This window comes from Zingiber officinale, chromosome 3A (assembly GCF_018446385.1).
Source record: "Zingiber officinale cultivar Zhangliang chromosome 3A, Zo_v1.1, whole genome shotgun sequence".
NCBI lineage: Eukaryota > Viridiplantae > Streptophyta > Magnoliopsida > Zingiberales > Zingiberaceae > Zingiber > Zingiber officinale.
In genome coordinates this window covers 33,275,484-33,291,500 of record NC_055990.1, presented here as the reverse complement: position 1 = coordinate 33,291,500, position 16,017 = coordinate 33,275,484, and the positions used below count along the sequence as shown (strand labels likewise).

Sequence of the window (16,017 nt, the reverse complement as noted above, 5' to 3'; positions counted from 1 at the left end):
CACTTCTCAGTTCTCACTGAACCTACGACTCCAGTACTCCATATCTCCTCTGCCTCTGGTTCGCCCTGCTTAGTCCTCCTTCCTCTTGTTGCCGAGCGACTCCACATCTCCGTCAGTGCTCTAGCCATCCCTCCTCCCTTCTCCGAGCATCTCCTCGGTCCTTCTTGCTCACTGATCAGCCCTTCCTCCTTTCACCGTTCTCTCCACCGGTACTTCCTGCTCACTGCTCAGCAGCTCTCCATCCTCCCATCACTCTCTGTTTGTTCCTCCTTGCTCACTGCTCAACCTCCCCTTTCCCGTCACTCTCACCACTTGCTCATTCCTCTAGAGCCCCCTCATCCTCACACCAGTGACACCACAGTAGCCAGTAACTGCCCTACGGTGTGGGTAAGTAATACCTTCTTATAATTTACTCAATATTTTGAAATTAGTAATCATTGATTTTATATGGCATATGAATTCTTTGTTGAACTCAAGTATTTAACAGTAGCTACTAGCTAGATATTCTAAATCCTGATAATAATTATCATCATGTTTAGTCATAAGTTGAGTTTCATATTTATCTTTCAATTTTAGTCATTTATATTTTAAACAGTGTTATCACACATTGTAATATTTTTTAAACAGTGTTTGTGAATCATCTGTGAACTGTGATCAGTATTTGTATATCAATGCAAGGAGATTTATCAAATATGGATGTTAATGATAGTTGTTCAATACCACAATCTGAAAGTGGTCCAACTGTGGGAACAAAAACTACCGTAGATTCCAAAAGAAAGGTAATCAAAAGAAAAGCAATGAAACCGAGAAGTGAAGTATGGGATCATTTCATAAAGTTCACTAATGATGCATCAGAGATAAAAGCCAAATGCAAATATTGTGATAAAGAATTTTTTTGTGATCCATATAGGAATGGAACAATAAGTTTGAGATCTCATATTACTTCATGTAAAAAACACCCTGATGTTGTTGAAACAATTCAAGCACAGTTAAGTTTACAAAGTTCAAGAGAGGGTGAGGTGTCTCTAACTTCTTGGAAATTTGATCAAGATGCATCTAGAAAAGCATTAGCTAGAATGATCATAATGGATGAACTTCCTTTCAAATTTGTAGAAAGAGAAGGATTTAAAACATTTATGGCTATGGTATGTCCAAAGTTTCGAATTCCTTCAAGATGGACGATTGCACATGATTGTGTTGAATTATATTCAGTTGAAAGGGAAAAATTGAAAACATTGTTGCATGATTCAATGCAAAGAATTTGTTTGTCCACTGATACATGGACATCAATTCAAAAAATCAACTATATGTGTCTAACATCTCATTTTATTGATACAAATTGAAATTTACAGAAAAGAATTCTCAATTTTTGTTCAATTACAAGTCATAAAGGAGAGGCTATTAGTTTAGCCATTGAAAATTGCTTGAGAGGTTGGGGAATTGACAAAATTTTTACAATTACAGTTGGTAATGCAAGTTCAAATGATGTTTCTATCAATAGTTTCAGAAAAAAAATGACTAATTGGGGTTCCACTATTTTGAAGGGTGAATATGTTCATATGAGATGTGTAGCTCATATAATCAATTTGATTGTTGCTGATGACCTAAAAGATATAAATCAATCTGTGATGAAGGTTAGGAATGCAATTAAATATGTTAAGCAATCCTCCTCTAGATTAAGCAAGTTCAAAGAATGTGTTGAGATTGAAAAAATTGAAAGCAAGAACTCATTATGTTTAGATGTACCAACTAGATGGAACTCAACTTTCTTGATGTTGAATACTGCTAAAAAATTTGAAAGAGCTTTTGATAGGTTTGATGAACAAGATCCATGTTTTAAATTAGATCTTCAATATGTAGAATGGCATACCATTTTGAATGAGAATGGAGAGATGATATTTGACTCAGATGGTAAACCTAAAAGAGAATTGAAGACTTTTGATGGGAAGCCAACAAGTATAGATTGGACTAATGTTAGACATTTTGCATCTCTATTGCAAGTTTTTTATGAGCTAACATTAAAAGTTTCAGGATCTTTGTATGTCACATCCAATACTTTTGCACATGAGATTAGTTATATTTTTACCATCTTGAAGGAGTGGCAAGAAAGTGATGATCTTGATGTGTATTCAATGGGAATTAAAATGAAAAATAAATTTGACAAGTATTGGGGAGATCCTGAGAAAATGAATAAGTTGCTTTATATTGCGGTGGTGCTTGATCCAAGACATAAATTGGATTTCGTAGAATTTATGTTGATTGAATTATATGGAGATGAGAAGGGTGAAAGAGTAGGAAAGATTATAAAGGACACTTTATTTGCTTTGTACAAGAATTATAAGGAAAAAATGGAGCCTCAATGTAATACTTCAAGAGTTCCATCTATTTCAGAATCAGTTGACAAGGGCAATACTTCAAACAGCATGAGTGATTTGAAAAGACAAACAATTATAGCCAAGTATAAGAAACAAAAGTCACAAGTTTTTGGTGATGGCAACATGTCAGAATTAGACAAGTATCTTAATGAAATAGTTGAAGAGTATTGTGATAATTTTGATATTTTGGGATGGTGGAGGCAAAATTGTCACAGATTTCCTATACTTGCTCAAATTGCTCGTGATGTATTAGCCATTCCGATATCAACAGTTGCTTCAGAATCTGCTTTTAGTACTAGTGGTCGGATACTTGATTGTTTTAGGAGTTCATTGACTCCAAAGGTGGTAGAAAGTCTTATTTGTACTCAAGATTGGCTTCGGTTAAATTTGAAACCACTCAACATCGAAGAAATTTTAGAGGATGTGGAAAAACTTGAAAGCGGTAAGTTTTTCTTTTTAAGAAAAAGACAATTAGATCTTTATTTATAATTATAAACTTATAAAGAGTATTGTGATAACTTGCATTTTTTTATCAGAATTCTCAAAAATTATAATGGACTCATCTTCTTCGACAACACCGGCGATAAACAATGGTATGTTAAATATTATATTTTATTTAAATTGACCTTGAAGCTATCTAATGATGTAAGTGATCATTTTCAATTGTTGTTACCTTGTTCAATAAACATGTGGCAGTACATGTTGATTTTATGCAATTTGATTTATATAATGTAGGTTGATTTGGAAAGGATTGCAGACACATGGCTATGTTGGGGCTGACCTTGTTGCTTTATGCATTGAAATTACTTTCCAAATGATGAATTTTATCTTGATGTAATCAAAAGATTGTATGAAGTTTTTTGTATATCTCAAACAAGTAGATGATCTATTAGCCTAGAACCTTTTGTGCTCATTGTAATTTTGCCTAGATTGTCTTGTGCAATCAAAAACACCCACTTGTTAATAGTAATTCTAACTCCTACTCAACCTTTCTCATAGCATTTTTATATTTGATGACTCAAGTTTTTAAAAGTTTACTGCTAAGGCAGCATGCTACACAAAGTTAGGTGCTTTGCTTGAAGGTTTTAAAGATGCGAGAAGTGCACTGAAAGGTTTTAAAGATTCGACAAGGAAAGGTGCAATCCAATTCCTTATGAAAGAGTATGTTATTACAAAGTTCTTACTTCGGCTATGCTATTTTTATTCTTGATACTAGCAAAATTCTTACTTCAATAATGTTTTTTTTTATGTTCTGTTTGAGACTAGCAATAAGTAATATAGCTTTGTATAGCTGCGTTTGGTAGCTATTTGATCTCTAAAAGGATTCTTCAATGGGTGTACTATCTTAATAATGTACAAAATTAGTGTTGTTTATGAAACAAATATCCTCAAGAGACTGATATATAGATAGAAGGCTAGTGTGAGTCAAATGAGGCCTGTTGGAATAGACATTTGACATTGCCAAGGAATATACCATAAAACCTGACTTTGAATATATCATGATACAAGTACAAACAAGCTAATTTTCCATGAACATAGAGCTATTGAAATAAATAGAATATGTGTTGTCCTTATCTTGTGTTTTTTTATTGCATATATTTGTTAATGTTGTTTAATGTGCTTCAGTTGATATGCATTCAAGATAGTATTTATCAAAAGCTTTTATTTTTTATCACATAAATTAATATAATTTCAGCTCATGATCAGGTGCATTAAATAGATCAATAAGATTAACAGTGGAAAATTAGTCCAGAGGAATTGAAAGAGAGACGGGTTAGTACATCACTAATTGTCGTGAATGTTTCACTTTTGTACATGTTATTTACTCAAATTTGTTTCTAGGCAAAGACTATGCAGGACATGATCCAAACCAGAAATACAAAGCATTTTAACATAATATGTTATGCAATAAGTACCTTTTAGTTCCTGTATTTAATTTATACCATTTGTATTTTTAGTTCCATGTAAAATTATTAATTTTTGTCTGCCTTTTAGGTTTTGGTTGACTTCCAGTTCCAGGAAAACCGAAAGCTATGTCTTCCAGTCACTAGATGATTAAGCTGTGGCAGTATGCTTATAAGAAGGCTTATTCCTCAACCAGGCCAAGGTAAACCAGGCTTTAATGGCATATTGGTTTTAAATACTGTCTTTGTTTCATATTCCAGGCAATCTTCTAACTTCTAAGGACATTTTCATTGCAAGGTTGTGCCTGACGGAGATCGACATGGAAGCCCAGTAATTGGTGATAGTGGATGAAGAAATGTTTCTGTTAATGGTATTTGCTTTTGAAGTCGATAGTTTGTTGTGGATAATGCTTCTGAGCTTGGCTTAATTAATTTTCGGAAGCACTTGGATTTTAGTCAAATGCTTGTATAGAACTTAGTTAATATTGCCATCTGTTGTATTTGCAGGTCTCGTAGTGTATAATTTGAATATTACTAACAATGCAATGTTGAATAGCTTGATAAAGTTAGATATATTGAATGTATGAGATGAATGAATTGTTTCAATCACTCTGTAATTTACTCATTAGTATTTTGTCAAATTCAAATCTTTTAAAATGACCCCTTAAACTGTTGCAATGGTTTCGAAATACACCATAAAAATTTAAATATTTGCTAGTCAAGCTATTGTCAGAGATATGTCTCCCCTCACGTCGGAAATGTTACTTGTTGCACACTTGCACTTGGCAAACGCAGCATCACCTCAAGATTTAGGAAGACTCGCCATTTCAGTGTTGTCTTCATTTCCCAGTTGGAATCAATTGAACTGCAATTTGCAACCTTTCTATCGATCAAATCTTGCAGCCTATATGCATTTGATCTGGTCCATAAGATTAGGAATAAAAGCTATCAATAACGAATAAAAGCTTATAAAATATAGACAAGGTAAACAAACACAGTTCGGTGGCAAAGCAAACTCTTTTTATCAATTCGGTGGTTGTACACAAACATAATACATAAAATCAATTATTCGACTTATTCGGTTAATTCGGTTGAAAACCGAATTAACCGATTTTTAATCGGTTCGGTTTGCTCGGGTTTTAAAGAGGAATTCAGTCGGTTCGGTTTTTTTTATAAAAATCGGTTTATTCGGGTTCGGTTTATTCGGTTCGGTTCGGTTCGATTTTAACCGAATACTCACCCCTAGCTTCAGGAATAATAAAGAATAATAACTGATGCAGATATATGACGGAAATTAAATTATAACAGGTCGTACCATTTGCATGAAATATTCATCATTACGTGTCAAACCTCACGATATTTGACCTTCCCATTTTACTTTTCTTCGGTCAAAAATTCTGCAAACTGTATTGGACACGCATGCAGACTGCCATGGCACGTAGAAAAAGAGAAGTAGACATGAATGCATGTGCATTGACGATCTTTTCTCCCAGCTCTGTATATATGCACATTGCGCCTTCTCATGAACATTTGTCCATCCAATTAATTATTCCAAAACTATCAGCAATTAATTAATAAATCATGTGTTGTCTTCCCCTCTTGCAGTCCATCATCCACCCTGATTTCCATGAAGTGTTCGAGAGAATGCCTCTGTGCGACAAGCTCAGCTTCCTCGTAAATGATTGATGATCATCGTTAATTGATATGCCATTCATTTTTCCAGTGTGTGGTCTTGATTGATCTCTTTACTGCATACAGTACGTGCACTCGCTGGACAGGCTGGGGCTGTGGCACAGGCTGCCGGTGTTCCTGGGGCTGACCTACTTGCAGCAGCGCCGGACGCTGCACAACAAGTACAACCTGCGCGCCGTCGGGGAGAGCGAGACGACTCCGTTCGACCCCAAGGACTACGCGTACCGGACCGATGACGGGGAGTTCAATGACCCGAACAACAGCAAGGCCGGGGGCTATGATGCCTTCTTCGGAAGGAACATGCTCCCTCAGGATCAAAACGATCGAGTAAGTGTATACGCAATTAAATGCTTTCTTCAGGGAAGAGCTAGCGCCTTGAGCTTTGGAAGTGATGCATCATGATCTGTGTGTAGTTGCTGAGTCCTCATCCGGCGATCGTGGCGACGAAGTTTCTGGACCGGAGAGGAACTTACAAGGACACCGGTAAGCAGTTCAATCTGATTGCAGCGTCATGGATACAGTTCATGGTGCATGATTGGATTGATCATCTCGAAGACACTCAGCAGGTAAAAATAAGAATTACACGTGTATAATATTCTTTATGAGGAATTAACAATATAATCACAAAGCACTTCCTTTGTTTTTATTATCATCACAAAGGTAAATTTTCATTTTGCGAAAAAAATATCCTTACCTTATTTTTTTTCATTTAAAAATATTCTCTTTTATTTAATAATTAATCTGATTTTATGATTAAAATTACTCTAATATTAAATAATTTTTTTGCTAATATTAGGTCATTTTTAATGAAAAAAAATTGGAGTAATGTTGACTCTGTTCAATTGGTCAAATAAAAAAAGTCATTTGGGAAGAAAATTTAGGATGAGTATTCTTATGATTTTTTTAATATAAGGAGTTCTTTTAATAATAAAAAAATAAAGAACCTTCTATTGATTTTTTTTTCAATTACCAAACATAATATTGTTTTCTGTATATCAAAACATCATTTTAAGTTTAATGGAAAATTGATATAAATTAATAAAAGTTATTTTTTTTTTCAAAAATATGAGAGGGGTATGAAATAAAGAAAAGCAAATTCGAGTGGAAAACGCAATCTACTTTTAATATAATTAGAAAATTATGTGTATACACCATATAATATCCTACTTATTAAATAAGAAAACAAAATAAAATTATTGTTAAGTGAAAATATATAAGTAAACTAAAAAACATATGCTAACTATTTTTTTTTTAAAAAAAGAGATGCTTAAAAATATGTAAAAGGAAAAGGTTATAAGTATGCTTATGAAAATTATAAGAGAAATTTTTTTTAACCTAAATTTCCTCCATAACTATTTGCATTAGTAAAATACCATAGATCGATCTTGATTTATATCATTATGCTTGGTCTTTAATTAAAATACTTTAAAACCTATTTTTTTCAATTTTTTTTTTAATTCCCAGCTGTGCTAATGTATAAAGCTAATACTTCCACTCATGAAAAAACCATATTAAATTTAGGCCCCTTTGTACATATCACAACTTACTAGGTATTAAGTTCACATTACCCTTGCTAAATTCATGAAAGATTTATATCGTGTTCCTTCATACGATCTAATGGTTAGCATATAAGATATTATCATTATAAAATTTAGAGTTCAAATCTCAACATATCTTAGATAAATATCTTTCTCCTATATCAATCATTATTTCAACTATTAATATTCATCCGTAATTTATTTCATCCTTATTGATACTAAAATAAATTAACAAAAACACTAGAAATGAACATAATTATTTTTTACCATCATAAATTTTTTATATATGTGATCTTTTATTTGGAACATTAAATTGATTCTGATGCTTATTGTGGACTTAGATTGTCCTTACGGCTCCTGCGCATGTGGCAGACCAATGTCCCCTTAAGTCGTTTCGGTTCTACAGTACGAAAGAGATTCCCACACATAAAGACTTGATCACCACCGGTAACTTGAACATCCGTACTGCTTGGTGGTACGTTAAATGCTATAATTATACATTATATTAACATCAAAAACTAAATTAAAGGTTAATATTAACATATTTAGTGAGTGTAATTTGCATCCATATTGTAATCTATTGTTAGGGATGGAAGTGCCATCTATGGGAGCGAAGGGAAGAAAGAAATGGCGGTGAGGACCTACGTCGACGGCAAGTTGAAGCTAGGCGACAACAATCTCCTTCAGCACGATCCCGTCACCGGAATCGCCATTTCCGGCGACATCCGCAACAGCTGGGCCGGCGTCTCCACGCTGCAAGCCCTCTTCGCCAAGGAACACAACGCTGTTTGCGACGCACTCAAGGCAATGATAATTAATTGAGCGTTTAATTAATTTCTTATCAATTAATCATATCTTAATCGTAGTTTTTATTCTCGATCGATTAACTGCAGGCAGAGTATCCCTATCTGGACGACGAGGAACTGTTCCGGAAAGCAAGGCTGGTGACTTCGGCCGTCATCGCCAAGATTCACACCATCGACTGGACGGTGGAGCTCCTCAAAACCCACACTATGAATGCTGCCATGCATGCCAACTGGTAATGTATATCAGTCCTGACATGTCAAATTCTTTAGCAGTTTCAACAGAAACACACATTAATTAACGCTGGTAGCAATGAAGGTATGGGTTGCTGGGGAAGTGGGTGAAGGAAAGGTTTGGGCACATTGGAGGAGAAGCCCTCGGAGGACTCGTCGGTCTGAGCCAACCGAACAACCACGGGGTCCCCTACTCCCTGACAGAAGAGTTCACCAGCGTTTACAGAATGCACCCTCTTCTTCCAGACTCTCTCCACCTCAGGAACATCAACACCAGTACTCCTGGACCGAATAAATCCCCACAGTATCTCAAAGAGTATGCATGTGTACATTTTTGTTTTGCTTGATAAGAATATAAGATAACTAACTGTGCAAATTAATGGGGTGTGGAACAGAGTCAAGATGGAGGAGCTAGTGGGGATCAGAGGCGAGTCGAAATTGGGCGAGATCGGGTTCGAGAGGCAGTTGGTGTCCATGGGACACCAGGCTTGCGGCGCCCTAGAGCTGTGGAACTACCCATTGTTCTTTAAAGATCTCATCGCCCAGAACGTCGACGGAACAGAGAGGTCAGATCACGTCGACATGCCTGCTCTCGAGAGTACGTCTAACTACTGTTATGTTATCCTGTTTTATTGAAGTCGATCGATCTTTTTGTTTTTGTTGTATGATAATGATCCGGTACTGATTGATGAAACTGTATATACATAGTCTATCGCGATCGCGAACGGAGCGTCCCACGGTACAACCAATTCCGCAGGGCCCTGCTGATGATCCCGATTTCCAAATGGGAGGACTTGACGGACGACAAGGAAACGGTCCAAGATCTGCGCGAAGTCTACGGAGAGGACGTCGAGAAGTTGGACCTGCTCGTAGGCCTCATGGCGGAGAAGAAGATCAATGGATTCGCCATCAGCGAAACTGCTTTCTTCGTCTTCATTATCATGGCATCGAGGTATATATATATATACACACACACAATATCATGCAATTATTAACGCAATTAAATGCAAGACTATATCGATCATTATTTACAAGCGAATCAATATTTACAGGAGACTGGAAGCTGATCGATTCTTCACGAGCTACTTCAACGAGGAAACGTACACGAAGAGGGGGTTTCAGTGGGTGAACTCGACGGAGAGTTTAAGGGATGTGATCCAACGCCACTATCCCAGCATAGCTTCGACATGGATGAACTCCACGAGTGCATTCTCCGTGTGGGACGCTCCTCCCAACTCCTTCAATCCCGTTCCATTGCTCCTGAGGTTTCCCAGTTAAAAAGCGACGATCGAGCTAGAAGATATACAGATTCAAGCGTGCTAATTAATTTTAAGTTGAAGAAGACAAGTAATGTACGTAGATGTTGGAGTCGATAAGCTTTCTGAATTCGTTTGATTCGTAATTGATTGTATTCGTGCAATAGTTTAATTAATTGTGTCGACGTCGGTGTGGTTATTTCTTTGAACTAAGTTTGATATATAATTGTTTTAAATAAAAAAGGGTCATATGTATTTAGGGGGCGTTTGATATAGATTACTCAATCAGAATGATAATGGGTTTGATTGAGGTTTAATCATAATGAGAATCAGTGATTGAATTGTTGGTGCTTGGTATAAATAATAAAGGTGTTAATATAATGTGATTGATGTTGATAGTTAAATGAAAGTATACAATGGGAATTAGTCAAATTTCTAATTTTACTCTTACCATTAAACAATACAAGAAAAGTTGTAACAATCGCTGGAATATGGTACAAATAATGCACCTACAAAAAACACACACAATCACCGGAATATGGTCAACACGGTACAAATAATGCACCTACGGAAAAAAACTCACGAACAATTATTATACATATTGTAGTTTTAAATCAAAAATAAAAAAATAAACATATCATAATGTTTGTTTTTTTATTTTTAAAAAATATAAACAAGCAGTAGTCGTTTAAAAAAACTGCTATCATGCCGTATATCTCAAGCATAGTGGTCATATTTCACAGGCTTAGTATTTATATATCGAAGTACAAGTAAACACAACACATATCTTCAAAATAAATCATTATTAGCAATTAATCATTGTTTGAACACAACATTAGTTAACATACCATCCTAAAAATACAAAAAATAATCAATTAATTGAATGATAACTAGGTAGTCATTCGAAACCTGATTACTAAACAAGATAAGTTAAAGAAATGTTTCCAGATTTTTCAAAACCAACATATTCAAATCTATAATTACAAGAAATTGAGCATAAAATCTTCTACTTCAGATGAATCTAAACTAAACAATAACTTAACTTTCATAGCAACCTCACAAATTACTTGAGTAGCCTTGTACTTGTTCTTCCCAACAAATCCGTACTTATTAAACATCTTAAGAACTTATGACATTTTAGAAGATTTACCCTAAACCCAAGTTAACATAGACTCAAAGTGTGAGCTAACATTTTGCATAAAATCATCTACTCAATCACCGAGTAATTTGAAGTTACTGTCAATATTTTTCGTACATATGCATTCCTTGCCTTCTTTGAAGCCTTTTCAACTCTATCAATGGGTAAATTATTTTTCTCCTTAGAGTGAGATGCTCTAGATGTAACAAATGGTTGTTAATTTGACATTGAATCAACTTCAACTACATTGTCAATAATTATATTGTCATATGTTATGGACAAATCATCATCAACATCAGTATTTGTTATGTTATGTGCTATCATCGAAGGATCTTCTATAGCAAGGATTGTTGCTTTGTCTTTGCTATATACCATCTCTAACTCTTAAAGATAAGGGAATAATATAATGAAAAGGCCTTTAGCTTCAGAGCGACCATGTACCCAAAAAACAAACAAAACAAAAAAATAACTCTCAATAATTGAACAATGCCAAATCAAACTATAACCCACAAACAACTTTTATTAATTAAAAAAAATAGCATAACGTTCAAAGGTATAATGAACCAATATCTATAGTAAACAGAAGAAGAAAACACAAATCAATTATATGTACCATAATTTATTCAAGATACCATGTTTCTTCACATGCTATCTTCTTTTCAATATAATTCCAAGTACAACCACTTTGTTTGCATATTTCATTGATATCATGGAATTTCTTCTTTAAGGTTTTAATCCTAGAATCAATGTGAGTGACATATTTTGTTAAATTTGGCAGCATTTGGATCATAATTCTTCTTAACTCGACCATGTATAGTTGTTCTTGAAACCTCCATCAGCTTTCTAAAGAAGATCGATTGTCATATCCTGCAAACATCTTACTAATGTCCAACTTTCCACTTCCTACCAGAAAATTTTATTTTTACCTCTTCCACATGTAACCTTCTTCCCCACAAAGTCATCAAGATTATTCTCCATCCTACTTCATATCAAAGTCACAGAAAGAGTAACTATTAAATGTGTAACAATATCAAATCATGTTTAAAGAAAGTTGATGATACATAAAACATCGACATGATACATCAAACATCGACATAATGCATAACATTAAAACATAAAAGTTTTACAAAGGTGAATACAGAAGAAAAATAAAAAACAAACATCACACCAATCATAGTAATTCTATATCAAATAACCCGTTTTGCCAATTACATTTGGAGTACTAAATTATTCCTAAAAGTTATTCATTGATCAGTTGGGGTATTATCCATATGTACTATGTTTCAATCTCATGATCACTTTCATCTTCATGTCTCATGAATTTATAGATCAAGTTATGAAGCAAACAATAAGAAATAATAATACGGACTTGGGTTTGTATTGGAAAAAATGAAGGGGAACCTAGAATTTTTCCACATCCCTTCAACAATACAAAACACCTCTCAATAACATTTCTTGCTCTAGAGTGCTTCATGTTAAAATATTCTTTGGTTGTCTTGGGTCGATGACCATCAAACTCATTGAGGTGATACCTATGTCCATGATAAGGTGCCAAAAATTCATCTAAATTACAATATCCAACATCTACCAAATAAAAATAATCTATACCAAGGAAAATAAAGTAAATGCAAGTATTCCATAAAAATGGAAAAAAAACTTAAAGAATAAAATAGTTACTATTTACCTTGGGAGACTTTAAGGCTAGATGGTCTACTGATAGCAACATAAAGAACCCGACCATCATGAGCAGAACCTTCCCAACCAAATAACACATATATAAATTGCATATTTGGGCAACACACTCCCAACACGTTTGCAACAATCCCCCCTTTCTTATGCAATAACATTTATTTTCTTCTTTAAGGTGTGTCACTGGGATAAAAGTATCATCTAAAGCACCTAAACAATCCTATAATATTCATAGAATTGAATGAAAACTATTTTAAAATATGAACTATACGTGATTAAAAAAATATTACGTAAAATGGTTTCCACCTATCTTCTTTGTAATCATTGCGTACCGGCTCAGGTTTCTTTAGCAATATGTGGTGCAGTTGTAAAATTGCTTGAAGACAAAGATTGAAATGACAACTAATTGTTTCTCGACTGTTGGTACAATTTTCCTATGTCAAGATTGACCAGTTTAAGTAAGCTTAAGTTGGCTCAAGTTTGAGTCTTGATGTTTGAGTTTTGATGTTTGAGAAAAATGAAAATTGAAGGTGCAATTGCCTGTTTGGGGAGATTACTGGTGTAATTCTCATCTAGTCAAGGTTTGACTAGTTTGATGTGAAAAAGAGTCAAGTAGATCAAGGTTGATCGGATACTTGACTGAAAAGTTCTAACTAGAGGTTAGGTAAGGGCAAGTCCAACAAGAAGGTTAGCAGAAGATGAAAATCAAAATGGGTCAGTGTTGACCGGACACTTGGTGTGAAAAGCCTTAGTAAGTGAAGCTAGACAGTTTGAAAGTCTTGGTGAGTGAAGCCAGATAGATAGAAATCCTGATGAGAGAAGCCAAGTGAAAGTCCTAATAAGTGAAGCTAGGCAGTGAGGAAGTCTTAGTGAATGAAGTCAGGCGTGTGAAAATTTAGATGAGTCAAGGTTGATTGGATGCCTAGTGTTTGAAAGTCCAAGTGAGTCATGAAGGACCGGACCCTTAGCACGAGATGGTAAGCTCAAGTGGATCAAGGTTGATAGGATACTTGGTCAAGGATTGACCAAACACTTGGTGACAAAGTCCTAGTAGGTCAAAGTTGACCAGATGTTAGGCATGAGGGAGTTCTAACAGGTCACGGTTGACCGGATGTTATGATTTGGAACCCTAGACTTAAGTTAGTCAAGTTAGGATTGGTAAATTGATCAGTTGATCAATTGGAAGAGTTTTTTCTAGCAATGATAGCCCAATCAATCAGCTGATCGATGGGGCTATGCCAATTGATCAGTTCATCGATTGGTGGTCATTCGCATAAGACCATAGTGTGCTCTCCAATCGATCAGCTGGTTGATTAGGATATTCCAATCTATCAATTGATCGATTAGGGCAGGTTTTATTATGATGACGTGAGGAAAGTAGAAATCAATTGGTCAATCAATTTCGGATTCTTCTGTGAATGCATAGAAGGTTGCTGAATCGATCAGCCGATCGATCCAGCTGCTCCTAACCAATCAGTCGATTGATTGGGAGATAACTGTTGCATAGGTTGTGACTTCTGAACGGCTGGGATTGCTTAGGTCTTACATGAATGTCAATTGGGAGTAAGTCCAATCGATTGGGAGCCTTAGATCACAAAGTATAAAGGCGACAACGAGGTTCAAACACAATAATTCTTCACTCGATCTTCTCCGCCAGTTCTTGGAAGCTTAAGGTGTTACTACACTTCCAAGCTTACAAGAGATATTCACAAGGAACAAGAGATCAAGCAAGAAAATTTTTTATTTGTATTTGTGTATTTACTTCTTGTTTCAAGTTGTATTGCTTGTGTGAGTTGTAAGAGATTTCTCCATCTCCAGATTATTTCCAAGGAGTATTTTTTGATAATGGAGAGAGTGCTCTATGTGAATCCTTAGATTAGTCACCTCTTCTTGAGGTGGATACCAAGTAAATGCTAGTGTTAGTACTAGGGAGTTTGTCGCTTCAAGTTTATCCGCTGCAACAACATCTGCAAAGCGAGCAAGCGAGCGAGACGAGTTATTCTCTCCCCCTCTCTAGCTCCTAAGGGTCCCAACAAATGGTATTAGAGTGAGGCCGCTCTTTACCGAACTCATCATCTGAAGGCAACAAGATAGAGGAAGTTAAGCCCTAAAATTTCAACAAGTCAAGATTATCATCAAGGAAGCTCAACTTGAAGATGGATTTTCAAGATGGACTCGGATATGATACAAAAGCACCTCTGCCATTCATATCTACATGCTTCAATCTTTGGAAATCAAGAATCGAAAACTTCGTAATGATGGAGATAGAACAATGGTTTACTCTAATGGAAGGATTTGAGGCTCCAAAGGATGACAAAGGCAAAACCTCAAAAAGAGAAAATGGAGCAAGGAGAAAATTTAAAGAAGCAAGGTCAATGACAAAGTGACCAAATTGTTGGTCAACCTATTTCTAAGCAACATTTTGATTCAAATAGGAGAGTATGAAGATGCCAAGGAGCTTTGGAGTAAATTGACAAAGATTCATGAAGTCCCCTCCACTATATCAAATCAAGAAGAATCTAAAGAGGGAGACTCATTGGATCAAGAGTAAGAGGAGTCGAAAGTTGAGAGATGCTCAACATCCGAAGAAGAAGAAGAAAGTGAAGAAGGTCCATCCTCTAGAGAGCACGAAGACAAAGGCAAAAGAGTGTACTGTTTGTTTTATGTGCATGAGGATTCGAACATTGAGAGATGCTCAACATCTGAGGATGAAGATAAAGTTGTATTCACCTCAAGAATTGAGGAGTGTAGATCATCAATGTCGGATCAAGAAAATGTCTATACATCCGGATCAAATGAAGTAGAAAATATCATCCCTACAAGCAAAGAACGTATAACTATTTTAATTTGTAAAAATAAAGATCACATCATTTTTTTTAGTGTAGGAAAAGTGGGCACCATAAAAGCAAGTGCCCTAATTTGACCTGGCAACCAAGGTAAAGGAGAAGTCAAAAAAGACACAAGCCTTGGCACACAAAGGCAAGGAACACATTGTGTGCTTCTTGTGCAAGCAAAAGAGGCGCTATCGAAGTCAATGCCCAAGGAGAAAGATTCTGGTCAAGAGTCAAGGAGAAAGCTCAAGTCAAGGAGGAGCTCTTAATAGTAAACTCAAGGTATCATTTATTGATGTAATTCCTCTAAGTAATGATAAAAATTATGCTAGTTCAAATTTATATTACTTTAATGCTATTTATCATGAAAATAGAAAGCATGATAAGGTTAAAGAAAAATATATAGTATATCGTACCAAGATTATCTCGCCTAAGATTATGAAGGTAGATAATAATTCAGGCAAGAAATCAAAAGAAATTAGATATATGCCCATGAAAAATAAAACTCAAGGTTTTAATGAAAAAACAAAATTTGAGGACTTATGAAAGGAAAATCA

General features: G+C 35.2%; 2 protein-coding genes across 2 annotated transcripts; both read left to right on the top strand.

Annotated features, from left to right (window-relative positions):
- Positions 1-692: 692 nt before the first annotated feature.
- Positions 693-4,614, top strand: LOC122050329 (zinc finger BED domain-containing protein RICESLEEPER 2-like). The gene is made up of 4 exons (XM_042611245.1): positions 693-1,145; positions 1,353-2,817; positions 2,912-2,968; positions 4,541-4,614. Exons 1-4 carry the CDS (start codon positions 693-695, stop codon positions 4,612-4,614), a joined length of 2,049 nt encoding a protein of 682 aa, XP_042467179.1.
- Positions 4,615-5,820: 1,206 nt separating this feature from the next.
- On the top strand, positions 5,821-10,120 carry LOC122051689 (alpha-dioxygenase 1-like). Its single transcript, XM_042612909.1, has 10 exons — positions 5,821-5,953; positions 6,038-6,298; positions 6,385-6,537; positions 7,851-7,984; positions 8,097-8,313; positions 8,403-8,548; positions 8,632-8,862; positions 8,942-9,144; positions 9,255-9,498; positions 9,599-10,120. Exons 1-10 carry the CDS (start codon positions 5,861-5,863, stop codon positions 9,822-9,824), a joined length of 1,908 nt encoding a protein of 635 aa, XP_042468843.1. The 5' UTR covers positions 5,821-5,860; the 3' UTR covers positions 9,825-10,120.
- Positions 10,121-16,017: the final 5,897 nt, after the last annotated feature.

Excerpts from the sequence above, each read along its gene's own strand:
- LOC122050329 (XM_042611245.1), top strand. The coding sequence starts at position 693 with ATGGATGTTAATGATAGTTGTTCAATACCACAATCTGAAAGTGGTCCA. Across the intron at positions 1,146-1,352 it reads TTAAAACATTTATGGCTATG|AAAAGAATTCTCAATTTTTG; the intron begins GTATGTCCAAAG and ends TGAAATTTACAG. Across the intron at positions 2,818-2,911 it reads TGTGGAAAAACTTGAAAGCG|AATTCTCAAAAATTATAATG; the intron begins GTAAGTTTTTCT and ends TTTTTTTATCAG.
- LOC122051689 (XM_042612909.1), top strand. The coding sequence starts at position 5,861 with ATGTGTTGTCTTCCCCTCTTGCAGTCCATCATCCACCCTGATTTCCAT. Across the intron at positions 8,549-8,631 it reads GCTGCCATGCATGCCAACTG|GTATGGGTTGCTGGGGAAGT; the intron begins GTAATGTATATC and ends GTAGCAATGAAG. Across the intron at positions 9,499-9,598 it reads TTCATTATCATGGCATCGAG|GAGACTGGAAGCTGATCGAT; the intron begins GTATATATATAT and ends CAATATTTACAG.